Source organism: Marmota marmota, unplaced genomic scaffold (genome assembly GCF_001458135.2).
Source record: "Marmota marmota marmota unplaced genomic scaffold, marMar, whole genome shotgun sequence".
NCBI lineage: Eukaryota > Metazoa > Chordata > Mammalia > Rodentia > Sciuridae > Marmota > Marmota marmota.
In genome coordinates this window covers 2356181-2378478 of record NW_026000229.1, presented here as the reverse complement: position 1 = coordinate 2378478, position 22298 = coordinate 2356181, and the positions used below count along the sequence as shown (strand labels likewise).

At 36.3% G+C, this 22298-nt stretch overlaps 1 protein-coding gene across 1 annotated transcript in view; it reads right to left on the bottom strand.

Annotated features, from left to right (window-relative positions):
- Positions 1 to 534: 534 nt before the first annotated feature.
- The window catches only part of Gabrg3 (gamma-aminobutyric acid type A receptor subunit gamma3), a 598523-nt gene continuing 576759 nt past the window's right edge, over positions 535 to 22298 (bottom strand). Inside the window, exons 7-10 of the mRNA XM_015480324.2 lie at positions 17387 to 17539; positions 10362 to 10558; positions 9988 to 10047; positions 535 to 8517 (exon numbers count right to left, since the gene is read on the bottom strand). Coding sequence (XP_015335810.1) covers positions 8236 to 8517; positions 9988 to 10047; positions 10362 to 10558; positions 17387 to 17539 — 692 coding nt within the window. The 3' untranslated portion in view covers positions 535 to 8235. The remainder of the gene's footprint in view (positions 8518 to 9987; positions 10048 to 10361; positions 10559 to 17386; positions 17540 to 22298) is intronic.

Sequence of the window (22298 nt, the reverse complement as noted above, 5' to 3'; positions counted from 1 at the left end):
CACTGCCCATACAAGCTTCACAGAGAGAGGATCCTCCGCGTGCACTGTGGCAGATTCCTACACATGGCAAGGTTCAAGCCAGACCTGATGCTACGTATGTCATCTGTGAATGCAGCTTCCTAAACAGTGTGATGATGGCTATTTGCCATCTGAATCTTGAGAACTACTTTTAGCTTATCAGTTAAACCTGTCCATGATGCACAAACGACCAAGGAATGGCCCAGATGTGCATCCAAGTAAAAATGGTGATGCTCAAGTGCTCTTAAAATGAGACAGGCTTGTTTGGATTCCAGAGCAACTTTTGACCAAGTATAAAAGCTTGATTTTTTTTTTAAACAAAGAATGTGATCCCACATTTTCAGTAAATATAAAGATTGTCATTTTCTCTCTCTGTCTCCTTTCCTTCCTTTTTTTTTTTTTTTTTTTGTCTTAACCAGAGGCTTAATAAGCTAATATGCTATCACTAGGAAACTGTGCTCCATTCTACTTGTTTCAACTAAATTTGGGGTGGGGGTAGAGTAATACACACGTTAATAAGTTGTCCAGTTTTACCACTGTACATACAGACACAAATACACACATCACTGCATGTAAACACAAGATGGCCCCTTGCTCCAAACAATATACAGATCCAATCCCTGAAAACTGTGACTCTCCTAGAATCTTCCAGAGACTCTGCACTCATGAAAAATGAACTTTTGGCTCTGTCCAGGAGCTACTCATAAAGAAAAACATGTAACTGTACAAACATATTAGCTTGTAAACATTGTTCACTAGCACAAAATTAGCCATTGTGAAGATCCAGAATGATTGAAAGTGTCTTTTAGAAGTTTTAATAAAAGTTATTCTAAACAGAGATAATATAATCGTAAATACTACAAACTTCACTAGTATATATTTTCCCATGTATATTTCTATTCAAAGTAAAAATGTCAAGATAAATTACTGAGAATTAAGTTCAGACCCAAATGATATGAAAAGAAGCTTAGTGATGTCCTTTCAGTAGCAAAGTTTGCCATTTACAAAGATGCATCCATTGTAGGGAAAAGAGAGAGTTCTAAGTCAATTAAAATGTTTTCTTTAAGAGGAGGAATGAAATAGCCAAATTAAATTTAAAAAATGAAGGTATCAAAAAAATTGGGTGGAATGCTCTCATATATAATGATGTCAGATTCTGCTTGAGTCTGGATTACTGAGAAAAGAGCAGGTCTGAAAATGTTTTAGGCAAACAAAGTTTTTGACTGTGATTTCTTGAATACTTAAGTCTAAATAAAAAATAAAGCTTTTCCATTTTTTTCTTAATAATTAAGTTCAAATTTGGTTCTACATTGGAAAAGATATTCAACCTTTGTGTTGAATCAACCACTAAGGGCTAGAAAGGAACAGTGGTGGTGGTGGTGGTGGTGGTGATGTAGCATAGTTTATTTCATCTAAAAATCTACTGGCCTATCTATCTGGCTAAAAAAATTAAAATCTCAGTCCACAAGGTATATGCACTTTCTATTATATTACTTATCTTTAATTACATTGAAAGTCACTTAAGAATGAAATTTTTCTTTTTTCTTTTTCAACCTTTCTCTAACTTCCTAGGCCACCCTAGGAAGGGTACCAGAAACCAATGATTGTGGTGAGTAAACTGATGGTTGGTTGGGACCCAGGATTGGGCAATCTTGTCACTCCATCAAAGTGTTCTGTGTATTGTAACTGTACAAACATAATAACATGTAAACATTGTTCACTAGCACAACATTAGCCATTGTGAAGATCCAGAATGATTGAAAGTGTCTTTACAAGTTTAGAAGTTTAGAAGTCTTTTCATTGATTGATACAATTGACCCCCCGAATCCTTCCTTTTATAAACATGGATAACACTTGGTTAAAAAAAAAAAACCAAAAACTTGTAATAAACACTAACCAAATCAAAGCACTCATCATTTGTTCCTGAAAATCAGAATTTGACAGTGGGTTAGGACTTAATATGTTCCCAGTACATCTTTTGTAAACTCAAATAAAACACTGTTCTTCCCAACAAATCTCTATAGATTAGGGAACAAGCTTTGATTTCCAATAAAATACTCTGGGCAGCCATAGCCCCATCTTCCTATTAATTACATGAGCAATTAATCAAGATGTGAAATTGGTGGGGGTCTACTCCAGCCATCCTGGAAGACTTTTGTGAGCCAGTGCAGTTACACCCTGACTGGGAACATTTGTCTGCCCTGCCCTGCCTGAGGCATCAGATTTCCAAACTGAAAACTCAGCCTGTCTTAGGTGTAATGAAGATGCTAGTGGACCCTCTTCCCTTGTCATGCCTATGAGTGATCCCTTCCCATATTATCACCCATCCTGATTATCACAATGTCCATTAAGGGACAGCTCAGTGTCTAAAACTCATTTTCTCATTTTCCTGCAGCTGACCTTGCAGTCTGCTTTACCAACTGCTGTGTATTGGAAAAATGTTTCATGGAAAATGGGAACTTTAATCATGTTGTGAAAAAGAATTAGTGGCAATATTGTCATTTTGAGAAGTCTGATACCTTGGGGACTGAAATCAACATGCTGCAGGTTCCTGATCTAAGAAAAGCATATTTCAAAAAAATTCCAATTGGATGTGTTATGTACATAACCATCACTCACCAGGACAGGACTTCAGTAGGTGGGGCAACCAGGAGAAATTGGGGTCTAAGGCTGTCATAGCAAATGTAAACATTATGGTCTTCCTTTGAGATCTGCAGGAGACTGATTCCAGGACCCCCACAGATAACAAATCCAAGGATGCTGAAATCTCTTACGTAAAATGGTGTAGTGTTTGCATAGAACCTACACACACATCCTTCTATATACTTAAAATAATCCACAGATGACTTATAATGCCTACTACAATGTAGTAAATGCTGTGAAAGTAGCTGTTATATTGTATCCTTCAGGAAGTGACAAGGAAAGTCTGTATATATTTGGTACAGATGCAACTTTTAAAAAATATTTTCCATTCTTGGTTGGTTGAAACTATGGATTCAGAACCGGAGGAGTGTACTTTGCTGGGAAAAATGAAGAAGGAATCCTGAATATATAGAAGAGAGAAAATACAGCAACTACTTGCTCAATCCGGGAGACTTCATTATTGAGAATCAATGTTCTTTCCAGCCTATTCAATTTAAACTGTTCAGCAGTTATAGAAGATCTTCCTTCCCTGCAGGAACTGTTATTACCCTCATATTGTGTAGTCTGCTCACTGGACTGGGGAAATCTTATATTGTGTTTACAAATGCGAAAAATGAAGTGGTAAAAGTAGGTGCTTATCTGAATAGATCAAGCAAAGCAATTTACATTTGCCTCAATTACCTGAACAGTGTATTCAAATAGTGCTTATTCTGGGTGGTGTGCGTGTGTATGTGGTAAGTGTGTGTGTGTGTGTGTGGTGTGTATGTGTGTAAATATGTAATTTGTCTGTCTAATTATTTTCTAGCTTATGCACCTGTATAATGTAATCTGAAAAACCCATTTGATTAACTCAAACATGGAAAATTTATTAGTGACCATTGGACTAGCATTGATTTATTTCAACTGGTCTAATATTGGGATCTTATGTAATCATAGCAGTAAGAAGATTAAGGGATCTTTTTGACAACATAAGAAAATCAAGGTATCATTGAACTAGAGGACATTCTGAAAATTTAAAAAAAAACAAATAATAAATAAATGGAAACAGTCTCCTTTTTGACCTTAACAAAAGTATACAAAGCTTTTATCCTGGAATTGCTGCCTTGTAATCAGAAGAACTTTAAAGAAACAGAAAATAGAAATGCTGTACTTTGTAGTCTTCAAAAGTTCTAGACATTAAAAACAGAACAAAACAACTTTTTATTCTTACAGAAGTAAAGAATGGCTAAGCTGTTACCCTACCATCTAAGGACATACATTTTTTTGTCCCTGTAATCATAGAAATCTATTTTTTATATTAAAAGATAAGTCAGAGATGGAATTTATCATTTATCTTGAATTGTTAGTTAGTTTTTAGTCCTTTGGGTTTGATTATACAGATAACAAAGATGGAGGTACTTCTAACCTCTTTAAACCTAACTGCTTCCTACAGGCCAAACTGAGAAAAAGAAATATGTACAGATTATACACTTTCTAATTTAGGCAATTTGAAAGAGAACCAGCAGAAAATTATGAATTGAACATTTACAATGTATTCACAATCTGGTTCTTTACCCCCTTGTTTCCAAACACATCTCTGAATAATATTTTTAAAAGGTAGTGTTCTGAAGCCCAAAATGGACAGTTTAGAAACACAGATGGAGTTTAACATTTGAACATGTATGTATTTACATCAGATTATGTTTGTCTCAGGTCATTCACTATTTTTAATATAAATTGAAGGTGAAATCTCATATGTATACAGCTTATAAACTCTCTGAAAAAAGCTTATAAACTTTTGCAAGATCACAGAGTGGATTTGAAATGCTTGGTGCCTTGAAAACATTGAATTTATAAGGTTGTAAGAATAATGGTTGGAGACCAGTTATTATTTTTTCATTCTCAAAGGAAAACACAAAAAGTGTTCAGTTTGGCAACCAAGATTAAAATGACTGAGGAAGTAGAGGTTTGTCTGTGTTGTATTCTAGCCCTTTGGATAGAGTGGCCCGTTGCTTGCCAGTTGTGGCAAACAGTAGTCAATGGAAATGGGGTTACTGGTCTCCCTCCTCCATTGTTTCCAGAGCGTGACATTTTGCAGAGCTGCGAAGCAACTTGCCTCACAACTAATTTTTACTGCAGCAGGCTGTTGCCTGTTCAAATGAGTTGGTGTGAAGATTCTCTATGGACATTCACAGCCTCATCACAAGGACTAGGTTGCTGACTTTCAGATTGGCCCCAATTTCCCGTATGTAGCATATGAAAATGCTTGTGATCCAGGGCAAGCATTTCCTCAATTGAAGAATCCACAGAAACTTTTTAATTGAACTGATTTGATATAAAGTTGAGGATAAAACTGTTTGTCATATAAAGAAATGAAGTCCTCTTTTCATCTAAGCATAAAAGAGAAATAAAACCTGGAATGAAATATAGCTGACTGCAGGAAATGGAAAATCTTACAAGATGCATATTATTTGAGCTTTGTTTTATTTTAAGGCATATTTTGGGTAAATTGGGGGCAGTTTTGGCTGAGTCCACAGTAAATTATATTAACAGTGTCTTTCTCTGTCCAGTATCTGGAGAGTCTTCTGGCCTGTGGTGTTGGAACCTTTTAATTTCTGAAGAGGCATTTTGATCTAATTTTATTAATGTGTAAAATGCCTTTGTAAGTTTTTCTTTATCCCCCTCACCCAGAATGTGGCTTGAGAGAGATAGTCACAGTTTTAAGTTTGATCCACAGTGGTCAAAAATTTGCAATTCTTGTCCAAGCATGGAACTGTCATCTCCTCAAATTTTGAGTATTTCTAAAGTGAGGAGCACATTAGCACCTTCGGAATGCAGACCACTCAGATAACTTCCACTCAAAATATCCACCAATTCTACTGCAGGGCAAGGGGCAGGCTCTGTGGAACAGTCTTGGGTCTGTGTGCCCCACATGTCCTCCATAACCAATCATCCTGGTGAGGGAGAGTGGTTAAAGAGGATGCCCATAATCTCCTCATTCCCCGCCCCTTACCCCTCCTCTACTTTTTTCCCCAAAGTAAACACGTATATGCTCTGAAAGCCCCTGAGCTCTGCACCTGAGCAAGGTGCATGTGTCTCTCCTATATTGTGGACTGACAAGGCTCATCTCAGGAGTTGAGACTGATGTGGAGTATGTGAATTATGCAGAGAAATGGGCATTGGTATGCTCTCAGGGGATGCTTTGGTTCTTTTTAGTCAGACTTTGTAGATTGCTAACTGTGCAGGAATCTATTTTATGCTCTATTAGGTGAACACTGTTTAGACTCTCTTGAGAGGAAGGTTCTCCTTCATGGAGCTATGAACTACTGCATTGTGATCAGGTGGATAGCTGAGATTGAGAGGAAGAGAATGGCTGGATTCAGAAAACTGGGGATATGGGTCTACACATTCTACACCTAAAATGTCATGAGAGTTTCTAATAACATTCAAATATTGAGTGCTTTTGAGATAAGAAGCATCTGTAGAATTGTTTTTATAGTAACATGGGACCAAACCTGGTTGTAAAAATTGCTTTTAGGTTATTTATTTTCCTCTTAAGAAAAATTTCACTAGAAATTTTAGCTCTCTCCAGAACTTCTTTTAAAATATAACAGGTTTAAATTTTTCATGTTGTTAGAAATTATGTAACATTGGGAATTATGTTGGTGCTGCCTGCTCTCTGTACTCAAAGATTTAGTGTGCCAGGGAATTTCTTTTATCAGGGCACTTCCAGAGTGTGTCTGCCAAGGGTGAAAAGTGACCTTCATTCTTGACAGAACTAGGATACTAATTCTCCAATGGAGGAGAGATTTCATTTAAACTATTGTTTTCAACCTATTTCCCCACAAGTATTTATTACCTTATTTTTTAACTCAAAGTTGCTAAACAGAAGTCAATCGACTTGTTGCTTAAACAGCAAGTATCAAACCTAAAAACAGCTTTGCAGTAAGAAGAACAATGGGATTGAGTATCTTGAAAACTGGGTGGTCATATATTAATATATTTGCATTCACTTGATATGGACCAATGTTAATAAGAATAAACAGTCATATCTAATATTAGTCTTTCTGGTCTCTTCTACTTTCAACTCTTTCTCTGGTATACATTCAGTAAATTGTATGAAATTAGAATTTTATATATTTTATCTACATAATGTTTCACTTTTTTGAGTAATAATGATATGCACAATGGATAATTGAAAAATAAATTGTTTCCAATAAAAGTAATTCTGTGTGTGTGTGTGTGTGTGTGTGTGTGTGTGTGAGAGAGAGAGAGAGAGAGAGAGAGAGGAGAAGCACAAAGATTCTGGTATTAAAATTTTAAGAATTCTGAAGCATTATTAACTAACTGGTAGGTCTTTTTTGTTTTTCCTACTGATGGAGGGAAACTTTAAAAGAGTCATATGAAGGTCATACTGGCATCTAGTTATAACAAATAACTAATATCAAGAAGCAAATTTTTTTGTGTTATAAAAATATCAAAAGAGTATTGACTTGGGATTCTTTTTCTTTGGGATTTTGCTATGTATCCGTATTTCAAAGTATAAAACAATATTAACTCACCAAAATATATAATTGATGATTGCCATTAACCATTTTTGCATCTAAAGTTGGTTTGACTTGAAAATTAATATTTGCTAGGAAATTTTTGAAATTCTATCTACATTTCTTTCACACTTTAGAATGTTTTCAAGACAAAGTCTTGTACATTCGGTATCCCTTCACAAGATGAAGACAATTACTGAACCCATAATAACAACATAAACTAGACACATACTCTGCAGTTGAGCCTTGGTCTAATAAAATACAGATTTCAAGGGGAAATGTCACTGAACTCAGGTTGTACTAGTCCAAGAACCCAAAGTTCAAGTACTGTTGATGTACAGTAGTTTAGAATAAAGTAATAACCTAATATCCAGAGATAATCAATATCTTTGAATTCAGCAACATGAGAATTTTGAAAATCATGATTTTTCCCCCTCAAATGGAGACTTGTGAAGTCCTCCCAGGCCTAGGGTGAGATTGTTAGGAAAAGGGAAGGCTAGCTAATAACGATGGTGGTGATGAAGCAAAAGAGACTGCAGAGGGAAGAAACCGGGATCAAAAATCACTGTAGTTTGCACTTGAACTTTGAGTGCCTTGTGAGCATGGGGATGAGGCCAGCACAAATGTGTCTTGGCTAAAAGGGATTCCGTACACTTGGGCTGTTGTGCTAAGACCTATGAAGGAAAGATACATAACAGGTGAGAGCCCGAGAGAGCTTCTCAGACATTTGCTTCTGTGTTTTACAGATTTCTTTGCAAGGGTAATAGGCAGCTGCTTCCAATATCCAAAACCATTCATAAATATCACCAAGCTACAGATGCAGTAAGGGATTAGTAAGAATATCACTCGAAAATTAAATTAATGTGTATATGTGTACATATTAGGAATATTTGCCAGATACTTCCTGTGCTGCTGAAAGGTAATTCATAACTTAAAGATAAAGTGAGCAGTGACCTTCCTTGCTATTCCCAACTGGTCACTACTAGTCTGGGGGTGATGGAAGGTGAAGGATGTGAACCAAGTGCTCCTCACTGATCACTAAGGGCAGCACTTAAAGATACAGGTATCCAACCCAATAGACCAGGTTAAAGAGCAGGAACGACGTGGGGAAAAAGACCCGGGAATACGAGTCCAGCTCCGAGATGTCTATGTGAATCCGCCCTTTCCTCCATGATCCTGATTTACATTCTTCATAGCAGCAGAAGAAGCTCTGACAGTCTTTGCCATCCAGACACTCATAGACACAGGTATCTTCAAATTCCTGCCAATACACCGAATTGTTTAAAGTGATCATAGCAGGCGGAGGTGGCCTCATATCCAGGAGAGAATAGTTCTGCAGGCACAAGAGCAATACGTCAACCAATATGAAATGCAATAAAAACAGCCCAAAGTATCTCAAGCAATAGGTAGCTGTTATCTCTGCCCTAGACAGCTATATTTCCCATTGTATAAGTACTTCTTCTCAAGCATGCTTCACATTTGTCACAAATATTTCAAACTATGGCCAACATAGAATTTCAATGAATGCTTCCTCAAAGTCATCATTGGCCAAACTGGGTCCTAGACTTACTCCTTTTTCTGTTGGATAATGCAGCCTCATAACCTCCTGGAATATGGTATTTCTTAGGCACCTGGGAAGCACATAATCTTTGCATTTGATGGGTTTGGACATCAAAGCACAAACTTGCCCCAGACCACACATGAGATTGGAGCCCAAAACATCTTCTCCCTCTCTCAGGAGGCTGCTCATTTCTGCTTTTTCTTACTGGTAATGAAAAGGAGTTGAAGTGGTGACAATTTTCATCGAATAGCTGAAAACAGTCCTTTTTCTTTGACTAAAGTATAAGCTCTGTCTGAAAAAATCTCTCTGATTGTGTCTTCTCACTTGGTCTGGCACCTTTGTCTGTGAATTGTTCTCTGTTTTCAAGGGCATTAAACTTTTCCTCTTTAAAAATTTTTTTTCTAGTTTTGTGGAAATTTTATTTTTCTCTGTGTTAAAGGATTTTCACCCCTTCCTTTGGAAGTATCATTTCTACACCAAAGATGTCAATATTTTTTTCCCTTAGCTCCCAGCCCCTGGCTGTGTGTGAGAATGTGCTCCTTGGGCCTCAGGCTATTAGTTCTGACTTGGGTCTGTTATTCCACACGGCCTCTCTCCCTTATGTTTCAGTCGGATGCTATTTGGAAGCATTTGCTCGCTTCCCACAACTGTAAAAGTGGCTTGCCCACTAACCTTCTGTCTGAACTACCATGATATACACTTGCGAAGTACAGATAACTACAAGTCTCCTTATAAGAAAAAAGGCTGAAATGCTCTAAATATAAGGCATTGAAAAACAGAAAACCACCTGTGATGTATGGTAGAAGGGGCCTAAAACATTCAGTGTAATTAGGGAATTGATATGGTCTAAAGGAATAAAAGTCCACTTACAAAAGAAGCTTATTATATAAGTAGCAGTTCATATCAGTGATTTAAAATTTAAGTACGTGCTTTTGAGTTATCAAAAGAGGTTATAAAACAATATATAGATCATTATTTAGTTCATCTAAAGTATATGAATAAATGTTATTTGAATGCTTAGAAAAAAGTGCATACTATACCCTAATCCCTGAGGAGAAGGATTATGGTTAATTTTGTACTCTATTTTGCAAATGTTCCAAACTGGATATTTAAAAAGTAGCAGCATGTACATCACTCATGGGTCTTCAGTACATGCATATGTAAACAGGAACATCACTTTCAAATGCAAGCTAGTTTAATAAAATTTCTCAGAAATATTAGCACCTATAAAGCTATACATACAGAGGGTGTTTGTAGGCTTATACGCTCAGGAATCCATCTTGAGGAATCTGGGTGTAATAACTGCAAGGAAAAAAAAAGAAAGAAAAAATTAGCACACTGACATGGGCATCTGTACTCCAAATAACTCTAGTTAGAGAAGTCTTTAAGGCATGCCTAAACCAGTCCTTGTCACCTGCAGTGATGAGCTGGAGAGAAGTTGAGGGTTACATTCACATCTCCAGAATTGCTGTCTAGTGTTTTAAAGTCTTATCGAGTTAGCTATTTATATCATGTTTTGTAAGATCCTTAGGAACATGATAGCATTTTAGCACATGTTTATCTTAACATATCCTTACACTACCTCCCAGAAAATCTCTGCTATCTTTGCCACTCACCGATGTTTTCTTCTTCGTGACAGTTGGTTTTCTACAGCTTGAATAGTAATTGAGGGTGGCATATTCCATTAGAGCAGCAAAAACGAACAAGAAGCACACGGTCACAAAGAGGTCCATGGCTGTCACATAGGACACTCTTGGCAGGGACTTCCTGGCTATGGTGCTGAGCGTGGTCATGGTGAGCACTGTGGTGATGCCTGCGTGAGGGGAGACAGTCATCAGATGGTGAGAAGATGCCATGTGACAAAAACAAGAGATCACTCTACTGCCCCACTCTACTGTGACTGCTTAACAAGAATCCTTCTTGGCCACTGCATACCTTATGTAATCTTACTTTTCATTTTAACATCTATACAATTTGTAGGAGGTTACAATAACATTTCTTATAATCATCTTCACAATAACATTAAAATGTGGACAAGCTCTGACTTATATTCAACTTGAGATTTTTCTTCTGTATGATGGCATAAAAGTGACATGCATTCAGTAGAAATTGTACTTTAAATTCTAAGGTAGATTTTTTTCCTTGAGTAGCAATATGCAGTAGATACACTCTCTCAATGCCCAGGACTGTCAGTGAGCTGCAGCTGCCAATCAGCCAGAGGATCACCAGAGGGAGCCCCTAAACACTTTACAGTGCACTCTGTTGCTGAGCTAGAAAGTTCAGTAGGTTAGGCATATTAAATACATTTTTGATTTATGATTTTTCAACCAATGATGGGATTTGGGGGGACATATCTCCATTGTACTTTGAGAATCCTCTGTACCTGAATTGACATATTGTTTGATTTAGTAATTTTCTTATTGTTTGACATTTTGTCTTTTAAATACTTTTAGTGAAGATACAATTTGCAGTTTTCCTGTGCATTCTGTGCTATTTCACATCTCACTTTTCTCGCACCAGATAAACCCTTTTCTTTCTCTCTCCTCTCCTCCTATCTTCCAATGTGTAAACTCCCACCATTCTTCAAGCCGGAGTCCAGCACCACTCTTTCTGAGCTGCCTTCCCTTGACAACATCCCAGACAGAGTTGATGATATGAGCATCTGCCATCTGTGCCATCCTTGTACTCTGTGTACTACTTTTTTTTTTGCATTATCACAGTGAATTGCATCTGTCTTTACATGTCTGTCTCCTCAAATAGATTGTGTGATCTTCAAAAGCAAAACTGGATCTTTCTCATCTTCATTTGCCTATCACCCAGTATAGAAGCCAGCACATTTTAGGTACTTAAGTGAACATTTTGCTTCGAGTGAATTAATTAATTGATAATACTCACTATTGGTTTGACTATTCAATTGATAATACTCACTATTGGTTTGACTTTTACTATTTCATATAGGAGAGTCAGCACTAAAGGAGTAATCAAAGACTGTGGAAATAATTAAGTTAGCAATGGATAGTTTAAAAGGAAAACAAATTAAAAAGGGGATGAAGACCATTGAACATGAAGAGTGAAATAAAGAAGACTATAACATGAGGCATGTTAAGGTTCAGTGCCTCCCGGAGGGACTCCTTGGGAAATCAGCCCTGCCAGAGCTATGGAATGGGGAAGGTCAGCATCATGGACCACAGAATCATAGGCACCTGGATGTTAACACTGCATTGCAGTACTACTCAGAATTAGGTACACATGACAGATGAATGACATGACTTCTCACCTTGCAGTTTTGTCACCCTCTTTTAGTTCTTCCCTGCACCTGCTCAAGGCATTTCAGCCAGGGGAAGTTGTGGAATGAACTCAAAGCACCAGGGTGGACAGTTTGACTTAGCATATTGACTTGGAAGTCCAAGCTCTCAGCCTTGCCCTGCACCTTCTCTGTATTTGGTAATGGGGTATCAATTATCTTCTTTGATTTTTTTTAAAAGCAATATAATAAGAATAGGATCCCTGTCTCTCCTTTACATGAGGAAATTGCAACGCTTCATTTAAAAATGCTGTGTGAGTGGGACTGCAAATTGGCACAACAGTTATGGAAATTAGTATGGAGATTCCTCAGAAAACTTGGAATGGAACCACCATTTGACCCAGCTATCTCACTCCTAGGTTTATACCCAGAGGATTTAAAAATCAGCATACTGCTATAATGATACAGTGGCATCAGTGTTTATAGCAGCTCAATTCACAATAGTTAAACTATGGAACCAACCTAGATGCCCTCCAACAGATGAATGGATAAAGAAAATGGGATACATATACAAAATGGAATATTATTCAGCAGGGTGTGTGTGTGTGTGTGTGTGTGTGTGTGTGGTGTGAATGAAGGGATTGTGCAGAGGGGAGTGTTGGGAGGGGAGGCTATTTGGGGATGGGAAGGACAGTGGAATGAGATGAACATTTCTACCCTATATACATGTATGATTATACTAATGGTGAGACTCTGCATCGTGTTCAGCCAGAAGAAGGAGAAGTTGTGCTCCATTTGTGTACAATGTTTAAAAATCATTCTACTGTCATGTATAACTAATTAGAACAAATTAAAAAATCTTTAAAAAATGCTGTGTGAACTGGAAAAGTCTACATTAATTCCAGATGTATGTTTATGGGAAAAGCTCTTATAATAAATATCTAATTTAACCTAAAACATGGGGTGACCATGTCATGTCTAAAAAGAAATTAAAAATCTTAGTTTCTATTTCAGTGAAGTTATCTATTTTGTTCATCATTTGTCACTACTGGCCAGTATTCTGTGTGCAGCTAGTGGCTACCTCTCTGTTCCACTTTGCCATCCCCCCAGCCCCTGCAACCCACACAAACTATACAATGCTAAGAAGAAAATAAAAATTTGGATGGGGAAGTCTTGCTTAGTATGGTATCAAAGCTACACAGCCAACAGGGTTACTCTCGAAAGATCCTGGTTGGCACTGTAGCCTCATCTCCCTCCAATGGGAAAGCACCAGGGCAATCAGAAGGAATCTCAGGTGGTTCTAACACATGTATGATTATTTGGAAAACATCTGGCCTCACAGGACCCCAGAGCAACTTTCTTTTTGACCTCAGAGGGATGGATAAGTACAAATTCTCACATCTCATTTAAGTCAGAAACCAAGAGTATTTTTGGTGTCCCCCACTTCAGGGCAATGCCCTTGAGACCTGTTCAAATTGCTGCTGTACTAATAGTTTGTTCCTTTCTATTGGGAAGCAATGTTCATTCCATGTCTGGGTTGTGCCAGAGTTTCTTAATCATTATTTGTTGAGGCATTTTCCTGTCAGGATTTGGCTATTACAAACACAGTTTTCATGAAGATTTGTGTTAACCTACCTATATTATCCTACTTGAAGTGACTTTCTTATAGACAGATCATAGTTGGTTCTTGTTTTATCTTTTATTCACTGTCAACTTCTTTTTAATTGGTATATTCTGATGATTTATGTTGGATAATTATTAATGTTTAAGACATACAATCTCATTTAGTTTTGTGTTTTCTGTTTGTTCACTATTTTTTGTCTTGTTTTTTTTTCCTGCCCTCCCGTGGGCACTGCACCAATTTGTAGAATTCAGTCTTAATCTGTCTACTTTTTATTTGTTTATTTACTTTTTTGCCGCCCTAGGCTGAACCCACAATTCTGTGCCCACTGAGTTATATACTCAGTCCCCACAGTGTTTATGAATGTGTCACTTTGTGTAATTTTTAGTGGTTCCTCCGAGTATTAAATATATTATACATACATAATTTATAACCTATTGTCAGGTTTGCCAGTTTGAATAAAGAGAAGAAGATTCTAATGGTCTTAATCATTTCCCTGAAATATTTAAGAACTACAGCAGGCAGCATTATGATTTTGGGCTTCAACCATTACACAGATATTAGAAAACTCAAAAGGAGACTGAAAATCTATTTTATTTACTCATATTTTCACTATTTGCAATAGTTTTTCTGCCTTCTTCTTGTTCCAAATATTGTTTGCTCATTATTTCATTTCTATTTCAAGAAGTATTTTTGGCCATTATTCTGAGGTGCATCGATTGCTGACAGATAATATGTGGACTTCTTCTTTTTCTGGAAAGATAGTCTCATTGGGTGTAGAAAACTGAGTAAACAATCTTTTCCTTTCAGTAGTTGGCCTTCATGATTTGGGTGAGAAATTGTCATTCATGCTGTGTTTTCTTTTCTAGAGATAGTGCCATTAAAAAAAATTCTTTGTATTTATTTTGTTTGGGGCTTCCTTAGCTTCTTGAATATGCAAATTTATACCTTTTGACAAATTTGAGAATTTTTTAGCCATTATTCCTTTGAATACTTTTTCAGCTTCATCCTCTTCTCCTGGAATTTCAGTGACACAATGTTAGGCTGTTTCTGATCATTTCACAAGTCCCCAAACTCAATTTATTGGTATCTTTTCAGTCTATTTTTCTCTGTGTTGCTTAGATTAAGTAATTTTTTCTTGTCCTACGTCAAAGTTCACTGATTCTTTCCTTGGTCCCTCCATTCTATTTTGAACATTCTCCTAAGTTCTTAATTCTGGTATGGATATATTTGATTCTAAAACTTTCACTTGGTTCTCCTTATATCCTCTACTTCCTTGATGAAGCTTTTTATTTTATTTTATTTTTTTTTTTACATAGCTCCTGTGTATCTGTAATTCATCACTGAAGCATGTTTATGCTGCTACTTTAAAATCCTGGTCAGATAATTCTATCTGAGTCATCTCAATATTGACATAGTTTCTTGTATAATGGGTAATATTTGATGGTATCTTGGATATTCTGGGTATTATTTTATGAGATTAAAAATAATCATTCTGCTACAAAATTGAAAAGTACCCATACTTACAGCATATTTAGACCAGAACCCTTCAATACAAAGATTCATAAATAAAAATTTCTGTACATCAAAAACATTAAAAAAGAAAAAAGGAGAAACTATACATTGGAGATGATACCTTTATTGTGTATAAAAAACAAATCTTCATGATGTTATATTATTGTCTCCCCTAGCAAGAAATACCTGTTTGGTCAAGGTATTTTTATGTCATAAATGTTTCAAAGTTTTCTTCATTGGAGGTTTTTGTTTCTAGTCTAAGAAGTTTTTATTTAACCCAATATCAAACTCCTATTTTTTATTCAAGAATATTCACATTTTTAGCTTTTCCATAAATCTTTGATCCATGTAAATTATTATTTTTTTGAGTATGGTGAAGACACAAGTTTAAGTCCATTTATATGATGAATTTTGGGTTCTATAATATCAAATAGTCACAGACATGGATAGTATTGTGTAGATCCTCTATCCTTTTACTGATTTTTTGTGTGTGTTTGTTTATGCATATTCCTTATCCACAAGAGTTATATCCTAGGACCTCTATTGGATACCCGAAACTGCAGATATTACCAGACCTTATATACACTGTTTTTTTCCTATACAGACAAATCTATGATAAAGCTTTATTTATAAACTACGCACAGTAAAAGATTAATAATAACTAATAAGAGTGTAGAACAATGACAGCAATACACTATAATAAATTATCTGAATGTTCTTTTTCTCTTAAATATCTCATTGCACTGTACTAAACTTCCTCTTCCTATGATAATGTGAGATAATGCAATGTCTACATGATGAGATGAATTGAGGTGAGTGATATGGGTGTTGTGATTTCAGCATATGTCTGAAATCATTATTAATAATGATTTGTTTTTAAAAAGTCAGTTATTGACTTTTTTATTATCAATAACTTTCATCTTTTCACTTAAAGTAAGTATTTTTTGGCTTCTCATTGGCATATTCGAATTTCCAGTGTTACTACTTTTGCATTTTGAGGCATAGCTAAGTAAAATAAGAGTTATTTGAATAGAAGTAATTTGATACTATTATAAGTGACCTGATAACTGAGATGGCTACTAAGTGACTAATGGGTGAGTAGTATATACACTATGAAAATTCTGGACAAAGGGATGATTCACATTCCAGGTGGGATGAGATGATATGGTGCAAGATTCATTATGCTACTTAGAATGGTGTACAATTTAAAACTTATAAATTATTTATTTCTGGGATTTTTCAATTAATATTTTTGGATTATTGTGACTGTGGGCCACTGAAACCATAGAAAACAAAACTGAATTGGGGCTTGCTCATAATGATAATTAATATTTGTAATTATGAGGATATAAATCCAATAGTAGTTGCTAAATTTATGTTCATATCATTGCCTGCTGATTTACCAATTCTATCATGTATTTTCTATAAGAATGTGAAACTAATATTGGCAGAAGATATTGCAGGGTAATGAATCTCAGCAAATAGTACTTTACTGTCAAATAAAGAATAAAAAAAATCACAGGGAAAACATAATGTAATATGAGAGACTTTGTGAGGATTTGGAATTGAGGCAGCTTCCCCTTTTCTGAAGAAAATATTTTTTTGGGAAATAAACTCTATATTCATTATCATACTATTACCTGTTACCACAAATAAAAACATTGAAAGCTAGGTGAAATTTTAACCATAAAAACCTGATATAAAATGTTGAATAAGCTGACATTACTATAATTTTGTGTTTTATTAAGAGGATTTTGAGGACCACAGAAAACTCATGAAAAGACTGAGATTTCATATGTGGATTATAGCTGGAAAGAATGATTATTTTCTTATTTGCTGCCCAAATTGCTAAGTAGAACTTCTTTTATTGAGAAACTATTTTACCAATATAGTGTCTTTCATCCTCAAATGTCTGCAGCAAGTTTTATTTTCTGAAACTGAATGAGACTTTCAAGTTGGCAGGTTATAAGATGAAACTATATTTTTTTGTGATGGCATTAATCTTAAGGCTTAGTAACAGATTATGCAGGTGATTTATTCCAAATACCTAATCTGTCTTAATTTAAGTAGCACACATGAAATTTCATTGTCAGAAAGAACAACCTAACTTAGATACTTCAAAAAATATTCTAAGCATGGTTAAGTAACTCTCAAATTAGATCAATTGCTTTGAACCAAATCTCTTTAATTGTAGGTATCTTATAAATATTTCTGAATTAAAATCATACAAAATGGTGGAATACTTTTTTTTTTACACTTACCTAATGCTGTTCTTGCTGGTGTAGCATCTTTTTTAATCCAAAATGACACCCAGGATAAAACCACAGTCAGTATACAGGGAATGTATGTCTGAATAGTAAAGTATCCCATTCTTCTGCTCAATTCAAAATATATAGTCATGACAACATAATCCCCTGTAACAAAATATTGTCAAAATTAAGGCAACTTTCATGGGTTAACAAATGGTTTGGGGGAACTAATTATAATGTGTTTTGAAAACAAAAAACAAAAACGAATGACTTGTATAAAAATGTACAACTACAACAATATCAAATCAGGTAAGTGATCAAAATGTTGGTATTCTCAAGCTGAACTTTTGTAGTATTCATGGCTTTGCATGGCATTTCTGGTTTACTGTAAAGGACACAAAAATAGACATATTAATTTCTTGAGGTGACAGACATGCACAAATACCCCTTGACAGGCCTCGACTTGATGAACTATCATTACCAGGTTCTATTTGTATGTTGCATGTTTAAAATCAAGGGTAGTAACCATCAAACAGATCCAAGGTCATTTTAAGGAGAATTTCCCCCCAATAATAAAACAGCTATCATATCATACATAAACTTGTGTAACCATCTTGCCTTTTTATTGTCATATCATGAATTTCAGCTTAACAACTTTATACTTCTCATTTTATTTACAAATTTTATATTTATCTCATCCTTTCCTGACTGTAGCACTTAGGCTGTGCCCACCCAGAAGAAAAAAGAATTTCAAGGCACTCTGCTCTCTTCTACTAAAGCAAAGCCATGCCATAAAGGGGTTGGGAACAATGTAGATGTTACTAGAGATTCCATAATTTTCCCTGGGGGTAACATTTTTATGTGCTATATGTTTCATACTAAAATATCTCTATTCATTTATTTCCTAGGTAACCTCCTTCTGAGATTTTGTTTCAACTCATCTTCCTCATTCAAATCCTCCACCTCTCAGTCTGCTGGAAAAAGCCTTGCAGTGTCTGCAAGTCACCATGTCCAGAATACAATCCCCCCACCGCCCCCCCCCACCAACCCCCTCCCCCATATCAGGTTCTCATTCTGCTCTCTTGCTCAAGGTGGCAACCCAGAAGACATCTTGGATTATTCCTCCTTTCTTCTTAATGGTTTCAGCTGCTACATCATCCTCAAATCCTCCAGGCTACCATCTCCTGTCATAATCCCAAGATTGTTTTTTAATGACAGTCTTGTTCTGCTCCAAACTATTCGCAAAGAGAATCTATTATAATGCAAATACCATCATATTCTTCCCTTTATAATCCTTCACCAATATCTTGTCCTTGTACAATCATCACATTTTTACTGTGGTCCACAACATTCTGTATTAAACACTCCTTGTTCTCTATATTCTTGGCATCTATCCCAGTCCTCAGACCTGCCGGGATCTTTCCCCAAAGGCCACTGATTCCCTCCCCTTCTGCCTACAATGTTCTTCTTTTCCCTTTTTCTGTATCCAAGTAGCTACTATTTTTTAATATCAGTTTAAAATTTACTTAGTTCCCTAAGAAGCCTTTCCTGTCCCCTCCTTCCCAAGAGTTCTAATGATTTATTTATTTATTTTTATTTTTGGTACTAACCAGGATTGAGCACAGAGGTGCTGTACGGAGCTACGTTTTCAGCCCTTTTAAAATCTTTTTACTTTGAGACAAGAGTTTAAGTTGCTAAGACCTCTCTCAAACTTGTGATCCTACTACTTTAGCCTTCCCAGTCACTTTGATGAGAGGCATGTGCCACCCTGCCCCATGATGATTTTGTTTTTATAAAACAATAAAATGTTGAAGATATAGAATTTATTACTCTTGTTCACTAGTACTGCTTAGCGACAAGCAACCAGTTAGTGTTTGCTGAGTGAACTGATCATCACCATAGCCCCAGTTTTACATAAAAAAATGACAGGTAAACTTGAGCCCACATGAAAACTTTCAATAAACTAGAATATTTTTGCAGGATGTGTTATTCTATTATAGTAACATTCAGGACTGTTGGTAGAAACCTCAATTTTGAGATCATTTTCTGAGAAACATTTACAATTTTTGCAAATTAGAATTTCAGTATAAAACAATCAGGATAATTAACCTGAGGCAATAAAATACCTCAAAAATAGGGCTGGGGTTGTAGCTCAGTGGTAGAGCACTTGCCTAGCATGTGTGAGGCCCTGAGTTCGATCCCTAGCACCAAATAAAATTAAATAAAAATTGTGTAAACTAAATAAAGTATTGTGTCCATCTACAACTAAAAATATAGTTTTTAAAGACCCTCAAAAATATTTTTCTAAATATTGTTAATGTCAGAGTTATATCATTTTCTGGGAAAATATTATTGAATTATGTTATTCTTTTAAAAGAGAGAGGAGAGAGAGAAAGAAATTTTTAATATTTATTTTTCAGTTTTCGGTAGACACAACATCTTTATTTTATTTTTATGTGGTGCTGAGGATTGAACCCAGCGCCCCGCGCATGCCAGGCGAGCACATTACCAGCCCTGAATTATGTTATTTTTAAAATGTGCATTAATTTTTACATAAAATTTAAGTCAAAACTGTATGAGAAAACAAACAAAAATAAAATGTAATGAATCACATCTAAGAGTTATGAAGACAGCCCAAATGGAATATTCAAAGAATGGAATAATTCATGAAATTACCACCATTGTAAGTTCCTGAAGAAGAACCAGATGGACAATTCCAGACCCGACGAACATTTCAGTTTAGCAAATCCATCTGCTTTCTCACTACTTGAGGGGATGAGACTCTTCACATCAGTGATCAGCATATTTATTTGCCTAACTCAGAGGTCTGCTTGGATGACCTATAGTCAGTCATCTCCCTGGACACTGGGTACCTTGACTTCCTTTCCATTTTATGACTATGGTTCTGCCTTACCTGGAAATAGGTGATTTGCAGGAGAAAGGCAGCAGCAGCAGCGGTATTGAGTATAAAAGTGAAGGTGTACATGACACTGTCAATGATGGAGGGAGGCATCAGAGTCCCAGTGATGGGTACATGAATGGAGGTGTGCATGACTCTGTCATAGTGCAAGGAGGCAGCAATGCCAAAATCCTGTTGTTGTTCATGAATGGGAAGCTGCAAAATAACTCCTGAATATGGTTCCTCTAAACATATTCAGAGGAAAGCCTGAAGCTGAAGCGTAGATTTCAAGTTCCAAATAACTTGCTTTAATTATTTTATTAAGCAGCAGTTAATCCTACACAATTGCCCTTTAGCACTGAATCTATTAATAATAATTTACCCCAGGTCAAGGGTGACTATAAAGAGAAATTATAAAGTAGTTTTGAAGTATCACAGTGAAATAGTTAGGACTTTCCTTTCCTTTTCTTTCCTCTTCTTTCCTTCCTTTATTCATAAATTCTCTATCTGAAAGTTCCTAGAACTAAGGACAGAATGATACACATTTTCTCTGATTCCAAGAAGGACTCTCCACAAGGTCAATTTCAGACAAGTCAGAGACAGCAACAAAGCCAGTCGTGTGGGACATTACAGTTGGTCTAGGTTGGATGACTGCTTGTTATTGGATAATTATACTTCAACTTGGGAAGATTCATGAAAGAAAAGGACAGTTTCCAGGGAGGTAGTGGATGGAAGAGCAATTTCCAGAAGAGGGGATACCATTCACAAAAGAAAGATAATGTGCTCGCCAGAGATTATAGAGATAATCTGACCCAGAAATATCATGAACAATTTTCTAGTCATTTTATTTAAATAAATCTATATTAAGGTATATGTACATGTTTTGCAGAGAAAGTAAAATTATTCTACACTTATGCTTTATGCAGTTACTTTATTGTAAAATCAAAGGGCATGGTGACTTTAAAAACCTTTAAATTTCACTGAATTTTACGCCTGAAATAACATCATATTAATGAATCCTTAGGCAGATAATAAATTGTTACTGAAAAAGGAAGGTGATAGGAGTGTTATTTTTTTCTAAAAGTGTTCAGCAACTGCTGGATAACATCCTTTGGGCTATATTCACAAAATAACATGTATTTAAGCAAACTTACAATATTAAAATTCTAGGTTTCTGCCTTAAAATTTGCCAACAAAAATTATCCTCTTTTTAAAAGCATAATCTTGTTTCAGGAAGAGATATCTTCCCAGAAAATTAAGAAAAGAAAAATTTTTATAGAGCTCTTTAATATATTTCTAATGTGGATGTCTTTGAGATAATCCCATCTGGATTTGTCATCCCATTTTAGCGGAAAGGTTGGAGGCTCACAAATGTGTTTTCAACATTGTAACTGCTCCAGGGTCTCTAGCCACACCTTCCTGATGCCTCAGCATTGTTCTCAGAGTATACCATTTCAAAGTCCTTATTTATTCTGTGTCACAGATACCCTCAATTCTTTGTTACACCTTAGGCATCGAAAACATCCTTTGAGGAAGATGGCGGCGAGGGGAGTGCATTGCCCCCGTGTGCTGCATCACTGTGTGGGAGTATGACAAGTCAGGACGGCTAAAGGATATCTTGTTAGGAATTTCCAGCAATAGTGGGGTGCTCCGGAACCTGGAGGAAGGATTTCCATCGCACGAGGATCGGCTACGGGGACTCAAACGCGAGAGGTTTGTCGCACGGAGGGTAACACTGCTTATTCAGCAAATCGCCCCGCGGCTAGATTCTGCAGCGCACGCTGGGAAACGAGGAGATAGCGACACAGGGATACAGCGCTGCAGTTTCTGCCAGCCGTGCAAGCACCGTACTCAGGGCTGAATTCTGGGTTCGAGACGGGGGAAGGAAGCGGTCCATCTCGGTTCTCCACACCGGTCAGACCACAGAGGAGGCCAGCAGCCACCATGTTGGAAAGCTGACGTCACCATACCTGTTTTCGACTGACCGCAGCTCATTCAGCCATAGAACAGGTAATTTCAGGCTGC